Source organism: Sylvia atricapilla, chromosome 2 (assembly GCF_009819655.1).
Source record: "Sylvia atricapilla isolate bSylAtr1 chromosome 2, bSylAtr1.pri, whole genome shotgun sequence".
NCBI classification, from domain to species: Eukaryota; Metazoa; Chordata; class Aves; order Passeriformes; family Sylviidae; genus Sylvia; species Sylvia atricapilla.
Genome location: NC_089141.1, coordinates 36,724,403 through 36,743,871, shown reverse-complemented (window position 1 = coordinate 36,743,871; position 19,469 = coordinate 36,724,403). Strand labels below are relative to the sequence as shown.

The window sequence follows — 19,469 nt, the reverse complement described above, 5'->3', positions numbered from 1 at the left end:
CTGTGAAAAACTGTCCTAAAGAAGCATACTCATCTTGTTTCTGCACAGATTTGTGTCAGTTCTGCAGCTGCTGTCAATGTGAGCTGGACAGAATTAGAGCTCTGTGGGGATTTTTTTCCTGGCATGAATGGAAAGAGCTTCTCTACCTGTTTTGTTGCAGGCATTTTTACACCATCATTAGAGTAATAATAAATCTTGATGCAGCTGTCATAGTGGCACTGTCCTTCACTGAATGACTGATGGAAACAGCCATTAAAGAGGAAAGGGATGGAGTGGTAGAGCAATTCAGGGGAAGGAATAGGTGAACATGGTTTGAGACCTCCAAAAGGCATTTAAAGCAGAGAAGCATTAGTTATGTTTTAAGTGTATATGTTTTGCTATTAATTTACAAACAAAGGTAATAAATTAATCAAGGATGTAAAAGTAATCAAATGGCTAAGTCTTTGCAGGAAGGTTGACTTCCCTTGTGTGCTTCTTTGTGACAGCAAACAAGAGCCAGCTCTGACACAAAAGCTGTCTTTTATACCTCAGCTAGGACAACCTGTCCTACAAGCTTTGGAGTCATGCCTTTTCAAATTAAATCCATGCAGTATTTGTATCTGACTTGGCTCATTCCCTGCTGCCTCTCTGCACACAGCACATTTGTACTTCTCTGAAGAGCATAGGATACGACTGCTCAGCTGTTTGGGGATGTCCAGGAGATTGGGTTTTGCTGTGCTGACCACAGGGAAGGACCAGAATTGGGATTTGCCCTTCCAGCTCTACACTTACATTCCTTTTGCCTAGCTCTTAGTGGGAAGAAGGATACTTATCCTAAAAGGTGCATCTCCTATCCTGCTTTCCACCAACTGGTACAGTGCCTAGGGGGACCAGCACAGATGTAGATTTCCACTCTCAGATGAAATAGTTATTCCTGCAGCTTAATGACTACCCTGCCTGCAAAGCGGCAATAATGGTGATTAAGGAGAGCATTTAATAATTTTCTATTTCTTGAGACAAAGACATTAAAAAAAAAAAAGGAGCGAAAGAAAGTTTAGATGTGTTAAGTACAACCAGAATATTCCCAGGTAGTCCTTTAAATGTGAGGTATCAGAGTGATATTTTCCTGTAGGAGGTTAAACTTCTCACTTGGCTGTTGAGTTTCAATGCCATATTTCACATGTGATTTGAAAAGATATATTTTTTTAAACTGTACTCATTCTCTCTGTATGCGTATGTTTTTGTACACGTACAACATGTGCATTCTTGTCCCTGCAGCATCTTTCACCTGTTGCAGCTCATGAGATAGACAGAGACATACCAACTCCGAGTTCAGGGACTGCAGAAGCAAGGAGACTTTGTGTGTGTGTGTAATGTCTGTCCGTACAGGCAGGTCATATATATTTATGTCAAAGGACCGGTTAAGTGACCACCTTCCTGCTGTAGGAAACATGAAACAGGACTGTGTAGCTGGAACAAAAGCAGTTCCCAGCTTGGAGAGCTTGTCTTTTCAGTTGATGGGGCAGACTTGATTTTGGGAGGAGTAATACAGGAGCAAGGTGTTCATGCTGTCAGTTTGAACGTGTCGTACTAGTGCTGTGGCTTTATGCACAACAACTCTGTTCAAAATGTGCAAAGTGACTTGGAGTGTGTAGGAGGTTACCAAGGAGAGATTAACTCAGAGGAAAGAAAAAAAAAATTACAAAAAGGGTACATTTTAATATTGTCTAAGCCAAAAAAGATTCCTTTTGCTCATTTTTATTGTGATTCAGGATAGAAGAATCTCTGCAGACTTGGGAAAACTGTTACACAACAATTTGGTAACACAAACCTGTCTCTCCTTAAGTTGCTTGAAGCCAAACAATCTGACCTTTGTGGATTTCAGGACTCAAATACTGAGGAGAAATTTAAAAAAGAATAACCAGTAAATGGCTAGGAGAGACTTCAGATGCTCCCCTCATGCATCTTTGTTGTCAGGAGGCTTGTGCAGTGTCCAGGGGTAAAATTACTCTCTCCCTGGTTGGTTCAAGCTGCTCCCTCTCTCTTGCCTGGGTTTTGCTTGCTTTCACTCCTGCAGTCAAACCCTAAGCTAGTCCTGGCAAAATAATGCAGGTTATGGAAAAACTTCCATTATAAAAGCCATGAAGTGGACCCAGGCATCTTGACTGAACTAGATACTGAAGCAAGGACAGCACGGGCAGGGTGGGTAGGAGGGGGCACTCCTGGCTTGGCCTCAGCCAGTGCAGGGTGGGGCTGTCAGCCAGGCAAGTGCCTCACCAGGTAGTACGACTGGAAAACACATCAGTTGTTTTGTTCATGGTCAAAAACCAAACCCTGAATTTAGAGTGTTATGTACCCTCTCAGGTCCTTCTGGAACAGTGTTCAGTGGTGCACAGATCTCTAAGACCCTGTGCATGGAATGTGCTTGCTGTTCAACTCTGTAGCACCCCAGGCTGGCTGCAGCTGCTCAGGATAAGCTGTGTGCATGAATTCTGCACGCACATCATCCAGGAGAAGGATTTTTGTAGCAACGTGCTGCTGTTTTAGGAGGCAGTGTGAACATGTGTTTGGAGACACTTGTCAGAACTGCAGTACCCTGAATCACAGCAGTCTTACCTTTTTAGCAGGACCTGAATCTCTTTCCCTGACCACATACATGCAAGCAAAGGAGATGATGATTTTGTTGCTCAGGTCTTGAGGTTGCCTCAACAAAACAGCAGTTTCCCTGTCTTGGGGGCAGTAGTTGGGAGGGCATGAGAGAGTTCTGCACCTTCAGCTGGGGGCGACTGTGCTGGAACTTACACTAGGTGGGATCCTGGAGTAGAGAAGTGGTTGTTGAATGTAGCAGTGTGGGTTTGTTCTGCCAAGTTGCTGCTTGAGCAGAGGACAAAGGTAGGTGGTAGCACGAAGTCCTCACATCCTCTGAGCTCAGCCAGGACTTGTGTTTGGATTCTAAGGTACTCCCGTTCTCAGACTCTTAGAGAGCTGTTTTATCTGGAGGGAGAGCTGCTGACAGGTGGGATACATAGATGATATTACTTGGTAAGACAGAAATGAAGGCCATTCTGGTGTGTAACAGGACTTAATTCCTCCAGAGATTCAGTTACCAAGCATAACATTTTTGTGGGGAAAAGATAACAAAGACCTTCTTTGGCTTAGAGGTAAGGCAGAGTATTCCACTGGTTTTTGGTCATTGTATCTGTTTCTTATAGAAACTATCTTAGTGGTGACTGTGACCAAAGGAGCTGTCTGTGACTGTATGTCATTGTGGTCCTATTCCTAAAAAGTACTGATTTGCCCAGCTCTGGATGTCTTCTTCATTGCAGATCTCTAATAATTCTTTGGTTTTCTTCCCACTGAACATTTTAAAAGGCTGAGGCACACGGAGGTGGCACATTTCAGCTGCAGGCGTGTGTGGTACCTGCCTCAGTAGCATTTATGTATCAGCAGTTGCCGTGCCCCCCCTGCAGCCAGGCTGCTGCAGTCGTGTCCCTAGCTCCCTTCCCTGCTCCCTCGCCTTACTGGTGCTCTTAATTTAGTTTAGTAAGGTTTGCAGAGGGCTAAATTTGGGCCCAAGAGTGTTATTTTTAGAGTCTTGAAAATAGGTTAATGTACAAAAAAAGATTTTTCTCACAGTTTAATGAACCATTTTTAGATTTTGAGGGGGAGAGGAGGATTGGCAATAAGATGGAAGGGCTTTTCATGTCATATCCTTAGTCATATAAGGGGCAAAGGGCCCATTTATGACACTGACGTCATCTCAGAGCTTCATGTGCATTGTCCCATACCATTCTTTCTCCTTGATCTGTTTCCAAAACTCCTCTTATCCACCCACTTTTCTTATCTGCTGCCAACCCCTGTCCTTCAGTGGTGCTGCAGGTGTCTTCTCCTGCCTGCTGCCTGCATTTTCAGCCCCACACAGATTGCATTTTCCTGAATCAATTTTAAGGAGCCATTGATGGAGGTGAGTTTCAGGAAAATGCCTACCATTCATTTTTTAGTTTCTGCTAGGATGGTTTTCAAGTGTCCATGTTCCAACTAGAGACTCATTCAAAATCTACTGCTGAGCAGACAGTGCACAGACTGGCACAACAGAGAAGTGTTTGTCCTGGGCTTTCTGACCATGTCTATCTCAGCCTCGGGGGAAAGGATGACTGTTGTCCACAGGTTACGTGTTTGCACTGACTTTGAAATCGTCATGGAGTCAGTGCTTTGTTACCTGAGATAGGTACTGTGCTGAAGTCACTTGAGGGGTGGTGAAAATGAGTTTAGTTCTCAAGACTGTAGAAAAAAAAAAAAAAAAAAAAAAAAAAAAAAGAAATAATAAGAGGGGAGGCGAGGAGGCTGACCTTGAAGTGCTGTGCTTCCAGGAAGCCGGCTGTCTGCTGCCCTGTGCTGAAGTGAGCATGGGTTTGGATTGCTGACCCTTTCCTCTGATCCTGGGGACATTTCAGAGAAGTGTGAGTGAGCAGATGGATTTTATTAGACTTAGAAGAGACACTTTTTAAATTGAAAAGGCTTTCAACCTTGTCTGTAGAGAAGGGTGTTGACATGGAGGTCCTTGTCTTTAATACTGCTTGCCTATTCCCTCCTTCTCTCCCCCACTTGCAGGACAGGTTTAAAACCCACCTGAGCACTGCCCACCTCTGCCACCTCAGCAGATGTTTGTCATACCGAATGCTTTCTATGTGTCTTACTTCATATTTGTTTTGGCTTAAGATACAACACAGTCCCCCAAATGTTTACTGCTGGACGTGCTCCCACTGACATCTGCAGGAGAACAGCGAGTCCAGCTGTTGACAGAAGTGATCCTGGCAGCAGCTGCTGCCCGCGTGGGGTACGGACCTTCTCAAAGGAGCTGTGATCATGTTCTGAACACAGAGTGTATTTTCACTAATGTCCTTCCAAGATAAAAGGCCAAAAAGATGACCACCACTTATGGGCTAATTAGCCAGAAGCCTCCATCTCATTTATCATAATCCAGATGTTATCCTGCTAATTTCAGGGCTGTTACTCAAGCGCAAAATTGGACACACAGGAGTTGAGAGTGGGTCTACATCACAGGCTTTTGTCAGGGAGGCCCTCAGTCAGGGCTTTGATGGGGTGTGTGATCTTTGGCCAACACAGCTGTGCTGACAAGAAGTCCTCAGCATCAATTTCTGCTCGTTATAACAGCAAAACCTTATTTTTACTGATATTGCTTATGGGGGGGGGGGGGGGAGGGGGAAGAGAAGCTTCCCCAGCAGTGTGAGTTGTGTCAGTGGTGACCTCTCCTTACTCATCCTGTGGACCCCAACCCAGCTGCTCTGGCAGTTTCCCTGCTAAGACCTGATCTAAGTGGGTGCTGTTGTGAGGTTTCTGTTAGGAAACCGGGACTGTAATTGCTTTTAATATTAATTTTTTTTCCTAAGAGTCTCTTGAATGCATTTTTAAAAATGTACATCTTGTTCTCAAGAAGGCTTTGATCTTGTTAATCTTTTCATCTATGCATCAATCTGTTGTGTGAAAATGTTGGAATGTGCTCTTATTGTGGCAAGGGCTTTCTTTGGGTTTGTTTCCAATTTTTTTTGCATAGTTTAGGGAATTATTTTTCCCTGAGGCTCTCCCTCTGGCTTGATCCTACATGAAAGTTGACCACAGACGTGTCAGGTTCTAGAATGCCATTTTAGGCTATGTCTTTGAATTTTCTTTGCAGGGATTTCCTGATACCAAATTGAAGCAATTATTTTTCTCTTTCCTTGCATTATGATAAAGAAAACATTTTTAGCGAGCCTGCACATTCAGCTGTGAGAAGCAATGAGCTCCCTCTGCCTGTCTTCGCCAGGTGGGACACGTCCCAACCTTGAACTCGAAGTTTTGTGGTTGCCATAACATGAGGCAGAGTCTGGACTAACTTACCTGCTCTCTGTCTGTGTTAAGAGGTTGAGCAAACTGTACTGCTGAGGTTGTGGTCATTTGTCCAATTTGAGGCATGGACAGTATCATTAAATCCTTCTTCATTTGGCCACATAGACTTAGCCTTAATCTTTATCACATATATTTGCTTTTCTCTCCTAGTTCTTATAGGTTTAGACCTTAGGTTATACTTTGGTATTTACAGCCATGCTTTCCTAAAATGTCCATCTGCCCATGATAGCAGCTATTTTTGTGAAAGCTCTTGTGTAAAGGCAATCATAGGTCTAAGAAGTCATGCCCTGTGGTATAACATGAACTCAAAGGAAAGTGGAGAGGGGTCATTTGGCAGCCAAAAAAACAGCAACAAAAAAGAAAATCAAAACTGTACCTCCTATATATGCATGTCAAAATAGTACCTTTGTAACTGAGTTAAGTCAGGACTTTTGCAGCTGTGGGACCCTCACTGAGTGCAGTGGAGTGACCAGGGTGTTCTTTTCAAGTTTCCTCAGTGTAAACTAGAAATTGCTCTGCTGAATAGTTGATGTCGTCATGGTAATCACTGACCACTTCAACTGGGAAAGGAGCTGATTCCTTTGGCTCTGTCCATAACTGTGAGAGAATTTGACTTGTGAAGGTGGCCTGGACAAGAGAAGGTTGGAGCATGAAAGGACACCTGGGGAGTTTGCTGCCAAAGCACAGAGCCTGGTGTTGACCTCTGAAGAGACCCTAGGCAGTACTTCACAATCTTTGAATATTTGTTGTCCTTGATACTGTTGACCTGTAAGTGTAAACTTCTTGGCTTATGAAAACATAATGGATTTCTGTTTGTACTTCTGTCTTTTGCTTAGGTCCTGAGGGAGGCTAATAAATTGGCTGAAATGGAAGAGCCACCTTTGTTGCCTGGGGAAACCATTAAAGACATGGGTATGTGAAGAGGAAATTCCTTATTGTTTGCTGACAAACAGTAGAATATCCATAGAGCAAAACATCTTGGCAGTCACTGACCAACAACAGCAGATTGCAGATGTTTTGGGAACCATGATCAGGTTGTTTCATTAACCGAGCTATTGCACATCACATGGGCTAAGGTAGCTGTTTCTTCTTTTAGCACATAGCAAGTGCAAAGCAATTCAATGTTCTTACTATGAGTGATGGGGTGAGTTGTACAGCTCTGCATTTGCTGCCTTCTGAGAGGACATGGATGGACTGCTTCAGTTTGTCCTTGCCACTGGGTAACTTCCTAGGCGGAGGCAGCAAAATTATGTTTCAAATCTCTCTTGTGGGCTTTAGGAAAGGATACAGTGCTTTTGCAGGGAACTTACTGTGATGGGGGATGGGTTTTCTCTTTTTTCATCCAGACGTTCTGACATGCATCAGAATTTGCTGATGCTCTCCATTCTGAAACCCTGAGTAAGCCTCTTGATTAATTTTCTGTGGAAGATTTTGCATTCGCTTTTTTAGTGTGTTGCCTTCCTCTTAAGACAACAAGGTAGAGTGCAACTTCAGTCCTAAATATGAAAAATCAAAAAATGATAATTGAAACTACTTAAAAAATGCACCCATCAACAAGAATATGAAAACAAGCAAGAAAACCTCCAAACGGCCCACCTCAATGATTAATCTTTTTGTCAACCTCTTTCCTAAGGACTTTGAACCCATACTCTAACCATACACTGCAGTCTGATATCTGACTCCCTCCACAGATGCAATTAGCTCTGATAGTGAGGCAGTATTTTGAAGGGTTCTTAGGGAATGGTTTAAGAGATCAGAGTTATTAGTGTTTTATCTGTTGGCAAATGGTGTGATGAGCAGTGTAAATCTGTAAGATTGGGTGGCTTTGGAGTAGCCCAGACAGCAGCTGCCTGTTCCAGCAAGAAGCTAAAGGCAGCAAAAAGGAAATCTTTGTTATTAATCAGCACTAATTGTTTCCTGTTAAAAGTGTGAAGAAAGGCAAATGTAATTCTCCTTGTATTTTACAGGGAAGGGAAGAAAAAATATTTTCAGCCAACCCAGTAATCTAGGGTAAGATTGGCCTGTAAAAGACAGGAATTCCACAAGCAGGGGAATTAGTAAATCTGGTTTCCACTTTCTTTCTCCCATATGTATTCTCTTATACATGCCAAAGGCTGCACTCATTAGGCTTTCCTCTGGTGATAGCACCACTACAACCTCTCTAGTGTACCTGGCATTCGTTCCCACAAACAGTGAACCACTTTAATGCCTTGGAGATGCCTGTTTATCAAGTTGAGACTGCTGAAATCATACAGCTGTGGCAGGGTTAAGGTCAGACAAGCCATGTGTGTAGGTACGTTTGTACATGCGCAGTGTAATTAAGTAAAATTGTTTCCTTAGGAAACCAGGCTAATAAAATGCAAATGTGAAAGGTGGTGTGGCTTACAAGCTGGCAAGGCCAGTGTTTGAGATCGTGCCTTGGGGTTCCTTACCTGGAAAACATTTTTCTAGCACCTTCCTTCTTTACCCAGAAATCCTGTTCCTTTTCAGATGTAAATGCACACTTTTCTTATTAGTGGATTTTGCTAGGGTTTTTTTAAGTTTTTCAAAATTACATTTTGAATAATGGGAACTCCAGTGGAAAACTAGGCAGGCTGCCCTCACCCTTGTTATGCTTCCTGAGTCTGCTTTCAAACCTCTGTCAAAGTAGTCTTTGAAAAGAAGTGATTAATAATAGGACATTAATGAAACACTTGGTTTAATTAGAAATGGCTATAAGCATTTTGTGTTTAATTGTCCTTCTAACAAATACATGTAAATTTTTATAAATATAAATAATGGAATTACTAGCATGGTTTTTATAGATATGTATATTTTATTTCTTTTTAGCCAGATCTTGTGTGCTACATATTTTGCTCTGAATTATTCACTTCTGATATTTTAAGGATCTTTCTCCACATCCAGATCTCAAGAGGCAATGAAGACAATGCAGAAGCAATGCTGACTTGAGGATGATTTAGTTATATGAGTTGCCAGTGCCCTGGAATAAAGCAGACTTCTCTCTCCCCCCCCTGGGCTAAATCTCATGGGATAAAGGTGGAAGAAATTTAGGTTCCCATTCTGACACCTCAGTAGCCTCATACCTCATGTTCATGGTGGCTGTCTCCTGGGTGGGAGGCGAGCCGTCCTCCTGACACAGCCCTTGCAAAATGGGTCCCTTAAGGCTTGGAGGCTTGAGGTTATTAACATGATCCAGGGAGTTTTTTCATGGATCTGGCAGCTCTGGTCAGTGGGTTTCCTCTATGTCATTACTTGTTGGTGATAGTGTAAACCATTGCCATGACACAGCCAGACAACTGCTTCAGTGGCAGAAGACGTGATAGGCAGCAGAGGTGGGGAGGCAACAACTTAAATCTTGGCATTTTTAATTGATATAAAACAGACGGGCAGTTAGGAGAGGTGTTTGCTGTGGAAAGCCAGCAGCACCTCTTGCCTTTTGCTGGGACAAGTGAGAAACATTTGAGGCTTTTTAAGAAGGGGACTGTTTTGAGTCACCGTCACTCAGACTCAAAAGTAATTGAATTGTGCAGAGTAACTTGATCGCTGACTTCAGACCTAAGATCCCTGGCAGCTGGGTGTTACATAGATTCATGGCTCCTGCAGATTACTGTAGCTCTGCTGGCTTTTAGCATGAGGGTCTTCATCCCAGGGCTGACTCGACCTGCAAAGGTGTAAGGAAGGATCCAAGCATCCTAAAAACCACAGTACAAGGACTTCCTTCTCCTGCCCCTGGTGGCACAAAAACCATCTTGGCCACAATCCTTAGCTTTTATGCAGGTTGCTGTCAGCTTCAAATGTGTGCATCCAGGCAGGAGTGGTCTCCTCTTTTCATGCATGGTGTTCTCAGCTATTGGCAGTAAGCACAAACAGTTTGCACCAAGCACTGGCCTGTTGTGCAAATGTAGGATTCTGGGTGATGGTACTATCTCTACCCAAACTCTTACCTTCTCCACAGAACTGAAACTTGTAAGTTAGCTCTAGGCTCTAGGCTAGAACCACAGATTAAGCTTGTTAGTTTCATGATCTGCAAGGTAGAGCCCACAAATATTGTTGCTGGCATAAGTTTTCTCCCATAAATTAACCATGAAATTAACAACTTCTTCTTGTCTTTTTTTTCTGTCTTAAGCTAAGGATGTGACTTACATCTGCCCCTTCACTGGAGCAATCAGAGGAACCCTTACTGTTACCAATTATAGACTGTATTTTAAAAGCATGGAACGGGTAAGCTTTTGAAATAATCTGCTTTTGCTACCTTTTCAATCTTTAGACTTAGGCGTTGTTTGAGAGTATTCCTGTGTGAAATGTGGCTGTATGTTTGGGAATATAGACTTAAGGGAGCAGGAGCTGGGAATTTTTCCCCCTCCCTTTTTTAAACTCACAAATTTCAACTGTCTACAGGACCCTCCTTTTGTCCTAGATGCATCTTTAGGTGTAATCAACAGAGTGGAGAAAATTGGAGGTGCTTCCAGTCGCGGAGAAAATTCATACGGGCTGGAGATTGTATGCAAGGTAAACTTTTATCTGTGATTTACAACAGGGGAAGGGGGACATGTATTTTTAAAGGTTTTCTCTGTAGTACTGTAGGAAGTTCTGCAAAATGTTTCAGTCAGTATGACTTCACAGGTATCAAGAAACATGATTTTAAAAGTAATTTTCAGTATTCTCTAGCTCCAACTCATTTGAGAAGAGGTCCAAGCCTTTTTTCAGGCTTTGTGCTGGGCAATGGCTTTTCTTCATCATGGAAGTGTAGCTCTGCATCCTCACTTCTCAGGGTTGCCCACCAGACTTATGCTAGGTAGACTCCAGTTACTGTGGAATTAGAGGGCCTTTCACTCATTTACATTTCAAGAGCAAGAAAGGGACACGTTTCCCCCCTAAATCATTAGCTCATGTCCACCTGCTGCTGTGCTTTGCCATAAGGGACTAGTGAGTAGCCTTCAGTCCTCGTCAGGGCTGTTCTTTCATTTCTTTCAAGGCAGTACATATTTCACAAGTGCCTCTCAAGAGCCCTTGGAATAACAGACTGCAGTAAAAATTAACAATTTGCCTTCTCATGCCTGCTTACTACAGGCTCACAAAGTAGACAAAGCCACCATCTCCCCTCCTAAATCCATATCTCTGGATGGCATGACCCTTCTGCTTTTCCTCAGTGACCACATAGGAGAAGCTGGATTCAGAACCTTGTAGGTCTTGGGCTGCTTAGAGCTTGTCAGAGCCCCTCAATGCTAAAAGGATGCCATTTGCTGGATAAGAGCAGGTAGAGGGATGAAAAGGAATCCCAAACTGCTCTGGTCACTGCTGTGATTTTGAAGGCACCAGGAAGCTTAGCAGACTGTCAAGCTGTGGGTGTGCTGAGTCAAGACCAGTTACTGCAATCTGTACCAAATCATCCAGCTGCTCCCTTGTCCTGTGGCAGTCATAATCCACCCTGGCTAACATAGGGTGGGGTGCTTGTGCTGGCAGGCTAATATGTTCCCTGTTTTGATCTGGATTCCTAGTCCTCAGCCATTTTGTCTATAAGGACATGTGGTCAGGTGTGAAGTGGACTGCATCATTTCCCTGTGTGGGAAACTCAGGCACAAACTATAGGATGGGTGTTTTGGCCCTTTATAGCATATTTCTAGATGCCAGCCCGCTTCACCAGGATATGCACAGCAGCTTAGTGCAGTATCAAAGCAGTACAGATATATCTTATGCATTCTGAAAATTCTCTTACGCGTTCTCTGTCTGAGACCAGTCATGTAATCCCTGTGAGGAAGCAAAGTCTTCAGCTGTTTATCTCATTCTATGACCTGCTCAGCCATCTTCATGTACTTGAACTTGATAGCTCATTTCCTGTTGATGGGATTTAGACTCTTTACTGCATTTCAGTTGCAGGCTTGGCTGGAAAAACTTAGAGATGCTTTATTTACTTTCCAAATTTGGTTTTGTAAGTGACTATGGAAAGAAGGTCCTGAATGACCACTTTCTGTCTAAACTGTGCTGCTGTGCAAAGTGGAGGAGTTCTTGGTTTCAAGACATCCTCTTCAGTGCTCTGAGAGATGGAAGCTTTAAAAAGAGATGGCATTGGATGCTTTGCACCCAGCTGGCTGTTCTTGGGTCCCCTACGTGCAGTAGCTCTGTGGTTAGGCCTTGGTTAGGCCATCCCCTCTGGTGGTCCTATGGCACTGCTTGGTGTGAAAGCTCAGTGAGAGCCAAGGAGGTCTGTCTCACCAAGTCCTTCTGGTCAAACTCTTTCCTGAGCAGGGCTGTCCTCAAGACTTTCAGCAGGTGGAGAGCTTCATTGGAAGGCGAGATGCTGTGGTCAGGCACAGCTGTGACCTCCCTTGGTGGCTCTGCTGTTGTTGGAGGCTGTAGACAACTCCTGAAGCAAGCCCAGTGTTGCAATACAGCATTGTTCAAAGCACAGTATTAAATCAGTGCTAGAAAGAGCACTGTCATGTGACCCCATTTTGAATTCTGGCTTTTGGATTTTCCTTGGAATTTGAAGTGGTTCAGAAATCTGCAACTTGATTTCCCTCTTTTTTCCCCTAGGATATTCGAAACTTGCGGTTTGCTCATAAGCCTGAAGGGAGAACTAGAAGATCCATATTTGAGAACCTAATGAAATATGCTTTTCCAGTTTCAAATAATCTGGTAAGTGTTTTCTCTTCAGCTTTTGCCAAAAGACACAGTAGCAGTAAACTGTTTTGTTCTGTCCCATCTACTTAATACAGCATTCACGTGGCGTGCATTTTCTTGAAGGATGAGAAGTTTTCAAATCTGTTTTAAACTTAATTCTGTAAGAGTTTAGATCATACAGGAAACAGAAAAAAATCTATTAGAGTGCCTTCTTTCATGCATGAAGAATAACTTACTGATAAAGCCTTGTAACAGAGGGAAAGTACTCAAATCGCAGTGACATCCATCAGAGGTTTACAGCTAATGGTGACTGCACTGCCCCAAATTTGGAATGCAGCCCCCCTGTTCTCTAATGTTATGACACTGCAATTGTTGTTTCAAATGCTGGTTGGAAGGATCTCGTTGTTAATCTGTAAGAGCATTCTTGCCTAAGTAGTTTTATCATCTCTCTTCAATAACAAACTCCTTTTGTCCATGAAGTACTAGGCAACAGCCAGGCAAGATCAGGGACATATTGGAAAGTGTATTGTTGTACTAATTACCTGCTACAGTGAGAGTGTTAATCTTTTTTATAAAGCCTTGAAAGAAAAGTGATACGGTGGGGAAAAAGAAGGGTCAGTTATAAATTACTATTTGAGATATCAAACATTCTGTAAATGGGTTCTGAGTGGGCTCTTAATGGCAAATTTTCTTTCTTTCAGCCACTTTTTGCCTTTGAGTATAAAGAGGTTTTCCCAGAAAATGGATGGAAAGTGTATGACCCAACTTGGGAGTACAGAAGACAGGTGGGTATTGTGCCACATCCTTTCTCTTCCTCTACTCTTCAGGAATGAGGGTCTCTGCACTAATATAATTACAGGTTACATGGAACAGAGAATGATTCTGCTGACAAATGCCATGCAGGCTTGGTTAGGATGTTGTTCTCACTGCAGTGCTTGTTGAGAGCAGTACAGCTTCAGAGATAGAGGCATCCACTGATGGGTGTTAGCTCAGGTGGCAGAGAGCTGACTTTAGGCTCTGGTAGGAAAAACTAATGCTCTGGCTTGGTGATCAGGTGCTGCTTGGTGAACGGAGGCTGCGTGTTCCGGGTACAGGCATCCCATTGTTCAGTTTCACACCTCAGTGCTTGCTTGTATTAGTTTTAATTCTTTCCAGGTTTCCCGGTCTTAAACAGGAAGTTTGGGGGGTGGGGTGCAAATTAAGTGTAGAATGCCTTCACTATCTTAGGTTTGGTTTCTCAGCATAGGGATCAGCCTAGAGGGTACTGTGATTTACCATAGTTTAGAACACACAGTTGTAGTATGTCCAGAGTAGACTGATCAAAGGTATTAATGATTGTGAAGTGACAGACTGTCAATTAGGAGTACTGTGGTAAAAACTTGAGTAGTTCTCTCTGGAGTAAAAGATGGGACAATTTTGATTTTTATAAAGAAATCACTCCTGTCGTAAAATTCTCAAGTAGAAGAGGGAGCATGATTTGGTGACACGTTTGCCCTGGACACCGTAAGCTTCTGTCTCCTCCAGATCCATCTAAATAAAACCAGTTTTCCATTGTAAAATAAAGAGATTTTAAGCCATGCAATTTAAAGATTTTTTTGTGTCTTTCTCATCAGATCAAACAAAACCAAACCTCTGTCCCAGCCTAGCTGTTCATCTGATTCCTGGAATCCAAAACCTAAGGATTCATTTTTTTAGCTCTAGTCTTCTAAAAGCTGGGCATGCCTTCTAAATTGGTTATCTAGGCCTGTCATTAACAGATGGAAGAGAGCGCTTCACTGTTGGGGGTGATTTGTTCTCTCCTAAAATAGCTGCCTAAGATAGATCGCTGGCTCCCAGGCTGCTAATGGGAAGTGAGATGTCTCTTACTGTATCTCACTGTATGCTGCCTTCATTGCAAAGAAGTGCATGTTTTGCAAGGAGATGCCACAGTCTAAAATCCTGGTCGAGACAAACTCCAATCATTTGTAATCACCTTGTGTCTAAGGTCAGCTTGATCACAAGATCAGATAATGCAGTGATTATTGCTTTATTTAGAATTTACCTCCTTCTTGTTAGTTATTTTATGGGATGATCTGCTTGTACAGAAGGATTTGCAGCCCAAGCTATTCGAGCAAGATGCTTCTTTGTAGGGCTGAGAATTTTGAAGTAACAACTAAAAAAATACCTGTGCTATCAAAATAATCTCCACTGGAAGACACAGCATTTGCTCAGTGAAGCATCAGTCAAAACAGGTGAAATACAAAAGACATTTTACAATACCTGGAAAGAAGAAAGGGTGACCTTAGACAATTACAATGTAGACTGTTCCACTTTCTAAATCCTGGCATGTCAGTTTTTATGATTTTCTGTCCATGTTAGTTTTTCTGTGATTTGGTGCATCTTAAATTTGTCAGGAATTTGGTTACATGATGAAAGGATTCATGTGTTTGCATGCCTGTGATTTGCAGGTCTTCATGGCCTTTCTGTAAAGAAAAGGGGGGTAAAACATGAGACAGCTGAGGCATTGCTGCAGTGTGTACTTGTGCTGTGGCCTGCTTTTGTGTTGTTTGTGAGTGGGAAGGACAAACTTGCCTGACGGCTTCTATGTCAAGAAACCAAACTAACGTCCACATGCTGAAGCCCACGGTCATTTCCTTACATTGGTCACTGCAAAAGCAAATCCAAACCAGGACTTTTTGCAGCCACAGCCTTTCTGAGTTTTACCCGTGATGGGCCACAGTCGCTACTATTCCAGATCACACACTCCATCTGTTCCAGTTCCTTATCTCCAAAAGTGACCAACACCAGCTGCTGAAGAAGAGGCAAACCATACTGCAGTAGATATTTATGTTGTGATCTGGCCAGGAGGAGGATTTCATCCCTTTTGTTAGATTGATTTAGGTCCTGCAGCATGATGCTTTATGTCCCCTCCAAATCTTTTAGGTATTTTGGACTGTTTATTTAATTCCAGCATTTGTAACCATGGATGTTCAATTTATCTGTGTGAATGTCGTAGCCTTTTTTCTCAATCCAACCAGGTTCTGCTAAAGCAATAGCAAATACTATAGTAAATCAGGATTATGTCTTGAAATGGCAGCAGGGATTCGTTAACAGTGAAACAAAACTGGCATCATCAAATCAGATAATGGGATTACCTGTCTCTGACTCTATGAATTGTGATCAGAAATAGGAAAGCGGGACATATGCACTGTCAGCAGGACCTTCTGGAACTGGTTTAAAAACTGTTAGAGAAGAGCTGGCCTAGGACATCAGCAGCCCAGTAGAATGGCCAGGCATTAACCTGCTATATCTTAGGCCAGGTCAGTCTTCTCCCTGTGGGAGCAGGGACACACAGAGTGGGGAGTGGAGCACAAGTAAGCTCCACTTAAGCTTTCAGAAAGGCATCCAGAAAAGACTTTTAGACCAGGATCCATAATAAGGTATTTATCCACACTGGTAGACATGGCAAGTTTGAGTGTGGTATTATTTATTAATTATCATTTTTATTAAGATTAATAGAAATATGTTGAGATGATAGCAATTGTAGCAATTAGGAAAGCTATTCAGTAAACTCCTAACTTCCCTGTTAGCATTCTTGGGAAGGATGGAAATATGTAACTTATTAAAAATCTGTGATTGTGTAAAACTATGGGGAGTAATAAACAACCTGTAGAGAACAAAAGAAACTCAGAGAGGTTTGAGATTTAGTTGGTAAATGGAATCACATGTGGCAAATGAAATTTAAAACTGAAATTGCTCCCTGATTTTTATTACACATGGGCTGGCAGAATATAAAACAGAATTGCAAAGTGAATAAGACTCACTTGAAACCAAAAGTCCTTAAGATGCCTTTGGAGTAACTTAAAGCTTTATTTTCCTTAATAAGGTGGGGAGCATTTGGAAAATATTACAAGAGGTTGTGAAGTTATGTGATGTTTCCCTACAAAAGTCATTCTTGTCTAATATCCTTTGCTCTGGTCTTATCTACTGGGGAGCCACATTGTAGGGCTGTGGTTGCTGCTTTCAGAGAAATTAATAACTCAGAAGGACTGACCTGTTTTTAGGATAAAAGAAGTGCCCAGAAATAGTATACAAGCAGAGTGGGAAAGGTAGAGTTTGATAACATCATCCTCCAGAGGACTGTTGGGTGTAACTTAGGGGAGCAAAGTGAGGATTGAACTGTTAAACATCCCATGGTTTAACTGAGGTCCTGCTTATGCTGGATATGTCTCTACCGCAGAACAGATCACAGCTCTCTGGTGCTGGCTGTACACAGCCTGGGCTCAGTAAATGGCAGAGGGACCAGCTTGGCTCTGCAGCTGTACCCTGCGTTACCTGCTGCGGATCAAGGTGTACTTACATCTCTAAGCTCAGAGTGCATCTGCCTGATCACATAGAGAGGTGTGACTGTGTGTAACTACAGCGTGGAAATTGTCTTTTTCCTGTCAGTGAAGGATCCTCATGAGCTTAACCTTAACCACGTGCTTTGCAAGGTGATGGTGTCAGTGCTGTGCTGGTGTGGCTTCAACAGTGTTTCCCTGCAAAGAAACCCCATCTTCTACAACATCAAGTGTCAATCAAGTAATAATCAAACGCAAGTCATTATAGTAACATGAATGTCTATTTAGAGGGAAACCAAGTCTAGTTTTGTGTGGAGAGGACAAAAAAGCTGTGTCTCTATGGTTAGATGATACAGTTGTAAGGAATGTTCCCAAGCACAGGGAACAAGTTTCAGGCATAGCTACAGACTAGGCTGTTAGAATGTATCTTTTGAGTGAGTGTGCTTGAGCATCTTTAGCCACTCACAAAGGTACTGTAATGCAAGGCAAGGATCACCAGTGGCAGTTTGGACAAAATGTCCTGTTTGGAGGATAAATGAGTTTATTAGTATGGATGTGAGTTGCATTGGTTCAGCTAGGCTCAGTGAGAACAGTCAAGGGTATATTTAATTTATAACTATAATTTAATGTATGACACGTGGCTTTGCTGCCTTCCTCAGTTTGCCCTGTGGCAGCCACCAGAGATATGAATTCCCCCAAAATCAGGGGCTGCTAGCAGCATTAATTTACCTAGAAGAAGACCTGTGTAGAAATCTCTGGTAACTAATGTGAATATGCCATGTGCCCTCGCAGCTTCAGGATGATCACAACCTGCTTTTAGCGAGGCATGCCTGAGTTCCTCCTGCAGGTGCACAGGCAGGCAGCACCCAGAGCCACTCCTGAGCCGGCAGAGGCTTATTGAGTTACATCTGTAACAGTTTGGTTTCATAGTAGGCTTTTGGGTGCTTACAACTTACCGGGAAGTAGTGAAATGCATCTTAGATGAGGAAATACCAGTGTGCTTTATATCACGTTTAGCTTTTTCTATTGATTCCAGCTGGAGAGAGGGCAAATCTGAAGGAGCACGAATAAATGCAGAAGCTACACTGCATTATGGCAAACGTCCAGGGAAGATGAAAATTCAGCTTCTCTTCTAGCCCACTTGGCTTATTTCTGTTTGCTTCCAGTCCTTAAAGTCACGATCCGAATCCAAAGCGTTCTGGGTGGTGCTGTGATTCAAGATTTCTGGGCCAGGGAGAAGGAGACATTCCCCATGAGTTAAAAAAAAATTGAATGCTGACACACAGCATCTCTTCGTTCTTTGAGGACTTATCATGGATTTTTCTGGTCTGGGCTATTGCAGAGGAAAGATTTCCTTCAACTTTGTCAGTGTGGCAGCTGAAGAATTTAGAGCTTTGGAGTGCTTTTGAGTTCAGTTCTGGCCCAAGCAGTGTGTTCTGAAGCCACACTGCCCAGCACTGTGAAGAGGGTGCTTTTCACTGCCCACTCTTTGGTCATCCCCACAAGCATTGGCAGAGTTGCTGGGTAAAATGAAAAAGAGTAGCTTCCACGTAGCTGCTTGTTAGCTTCCATTTTTCTTGCCAAGACTGTGCTGACAGACAGCATAATTTTCATTCAGATTTTGGGGAGGTGAGATTTTCAGTAATTGCTTATGGATCCATTGCATGTGCTTATTAGGACAGGACTGAGGACTAATTTGCTATTAGTCCACTTCCAGGTAGTAAACAGATTGGTCACTGGCAAGAGTCTACCTATTCCCCTGGCTGGCAGCAGAGCTGGTGGGCCCAGCACATTCCATGCTTGCTGTGTACAACAGGTAGACCTCTGAGCATGTTTTACCCATCAGTAAACTTGGAACTGTGTATACACACTGCTAAATGTCTAGTTCCGCCAATTCTTTGGCTTCACAGTGCCAAAAATAGCTTTCCTTCAGGCTTTTGGGGTGATCCTTGTAGTAACATTTCCTTCCCAGGGAGGGCCAAAGGACAGCAGTGGTTCACAAAGCAGGGTGTGTGACTGATATTAGACAGAAGGCCTGGCCTCCCCTCAGATTTCTAACCATGACCTCTTTTGATAGCATGACTCACCACTGGGGTGGGGAGCTGGCTGCAGTCAGTGTGGGTCAGCCATAATTATCACAGCTCGTCTGACTCATGTCAGATGTGTCGTTTGTTTCCTGCGGGAGCCGCCACAGCGGGAATCAGTGTCCCACCACCCTCCTTTAAAATGAAGTAGTGTTCATTAGAACAGAGGCCTGCATTGTGTAAAGAGTTGGTGTTCCCCTAAAACACACTCAGTGCTTCACAGCCTGGCCATGTTTGCTGCAGCAGATGTGTCTTCCCCACAGAGATGCTTTGTGTCACTGCTCACCCCTACTGCAGCAGGGGTCTGTTTAAATCTCCCCTTGCAGGCAGCTGCACCAGCCACTCCCTATTGCTCTGTTCTCTCCCAGCATCAGCCAAACCACGTCTGCAGGTTGTCGGGGTTGTCCCCATTGTGCTTCAGGTGTTACTTGGAGATTGTTTTCTGGGAAGTTACTGAGTGGCTTCCCCATCATGGCATGCTGAGCTCTATGATGTGTGTGGAGATTCCCTGCTCTCCCAGCCCAAGTCCTTAGTACAACCAGAGAGCTTAGTGTGATGG

The 19,469-nt window shown here is 43.2% G+C and overlaps 1 protein-coding gene across 2 annotated transcripts in view; it reads left to right on the top strand.

Annotated features, from left to right (window-relative positions):
* MTMR2 (myotubularin related protein 2) overlaps nt 1-19,469 on the top strand; it is a 61,981-nt gene that overhangs the window by 30,572 nt on the left and 11,940 nt on the right. For both annotated transcript variants that reach the window (XM_066312934.1, XM_066312935.1), the window contains exons 3-7: nt 6,723-6,798; nt 10,013-10,107; nt 10,285-10,395; nt 12,421-12,522; nt 13,209-13,292. In XM_066312934.1, the coding sequence (XP_066169031.1) occupies nt 6,723-6,798; nt 10,013-10,107; nt 10,285-10,395; nt 12,421-12,522; nt 13,209-13,292 (468 nt within the window). The remainder of the gene's footprint in view (nt 1-6,722; nt 6,799-10,012; nt 10,108-10,284; nt 10,396-12,420; nt 12,523-13,208; nt 13,293-19,469) is intronic.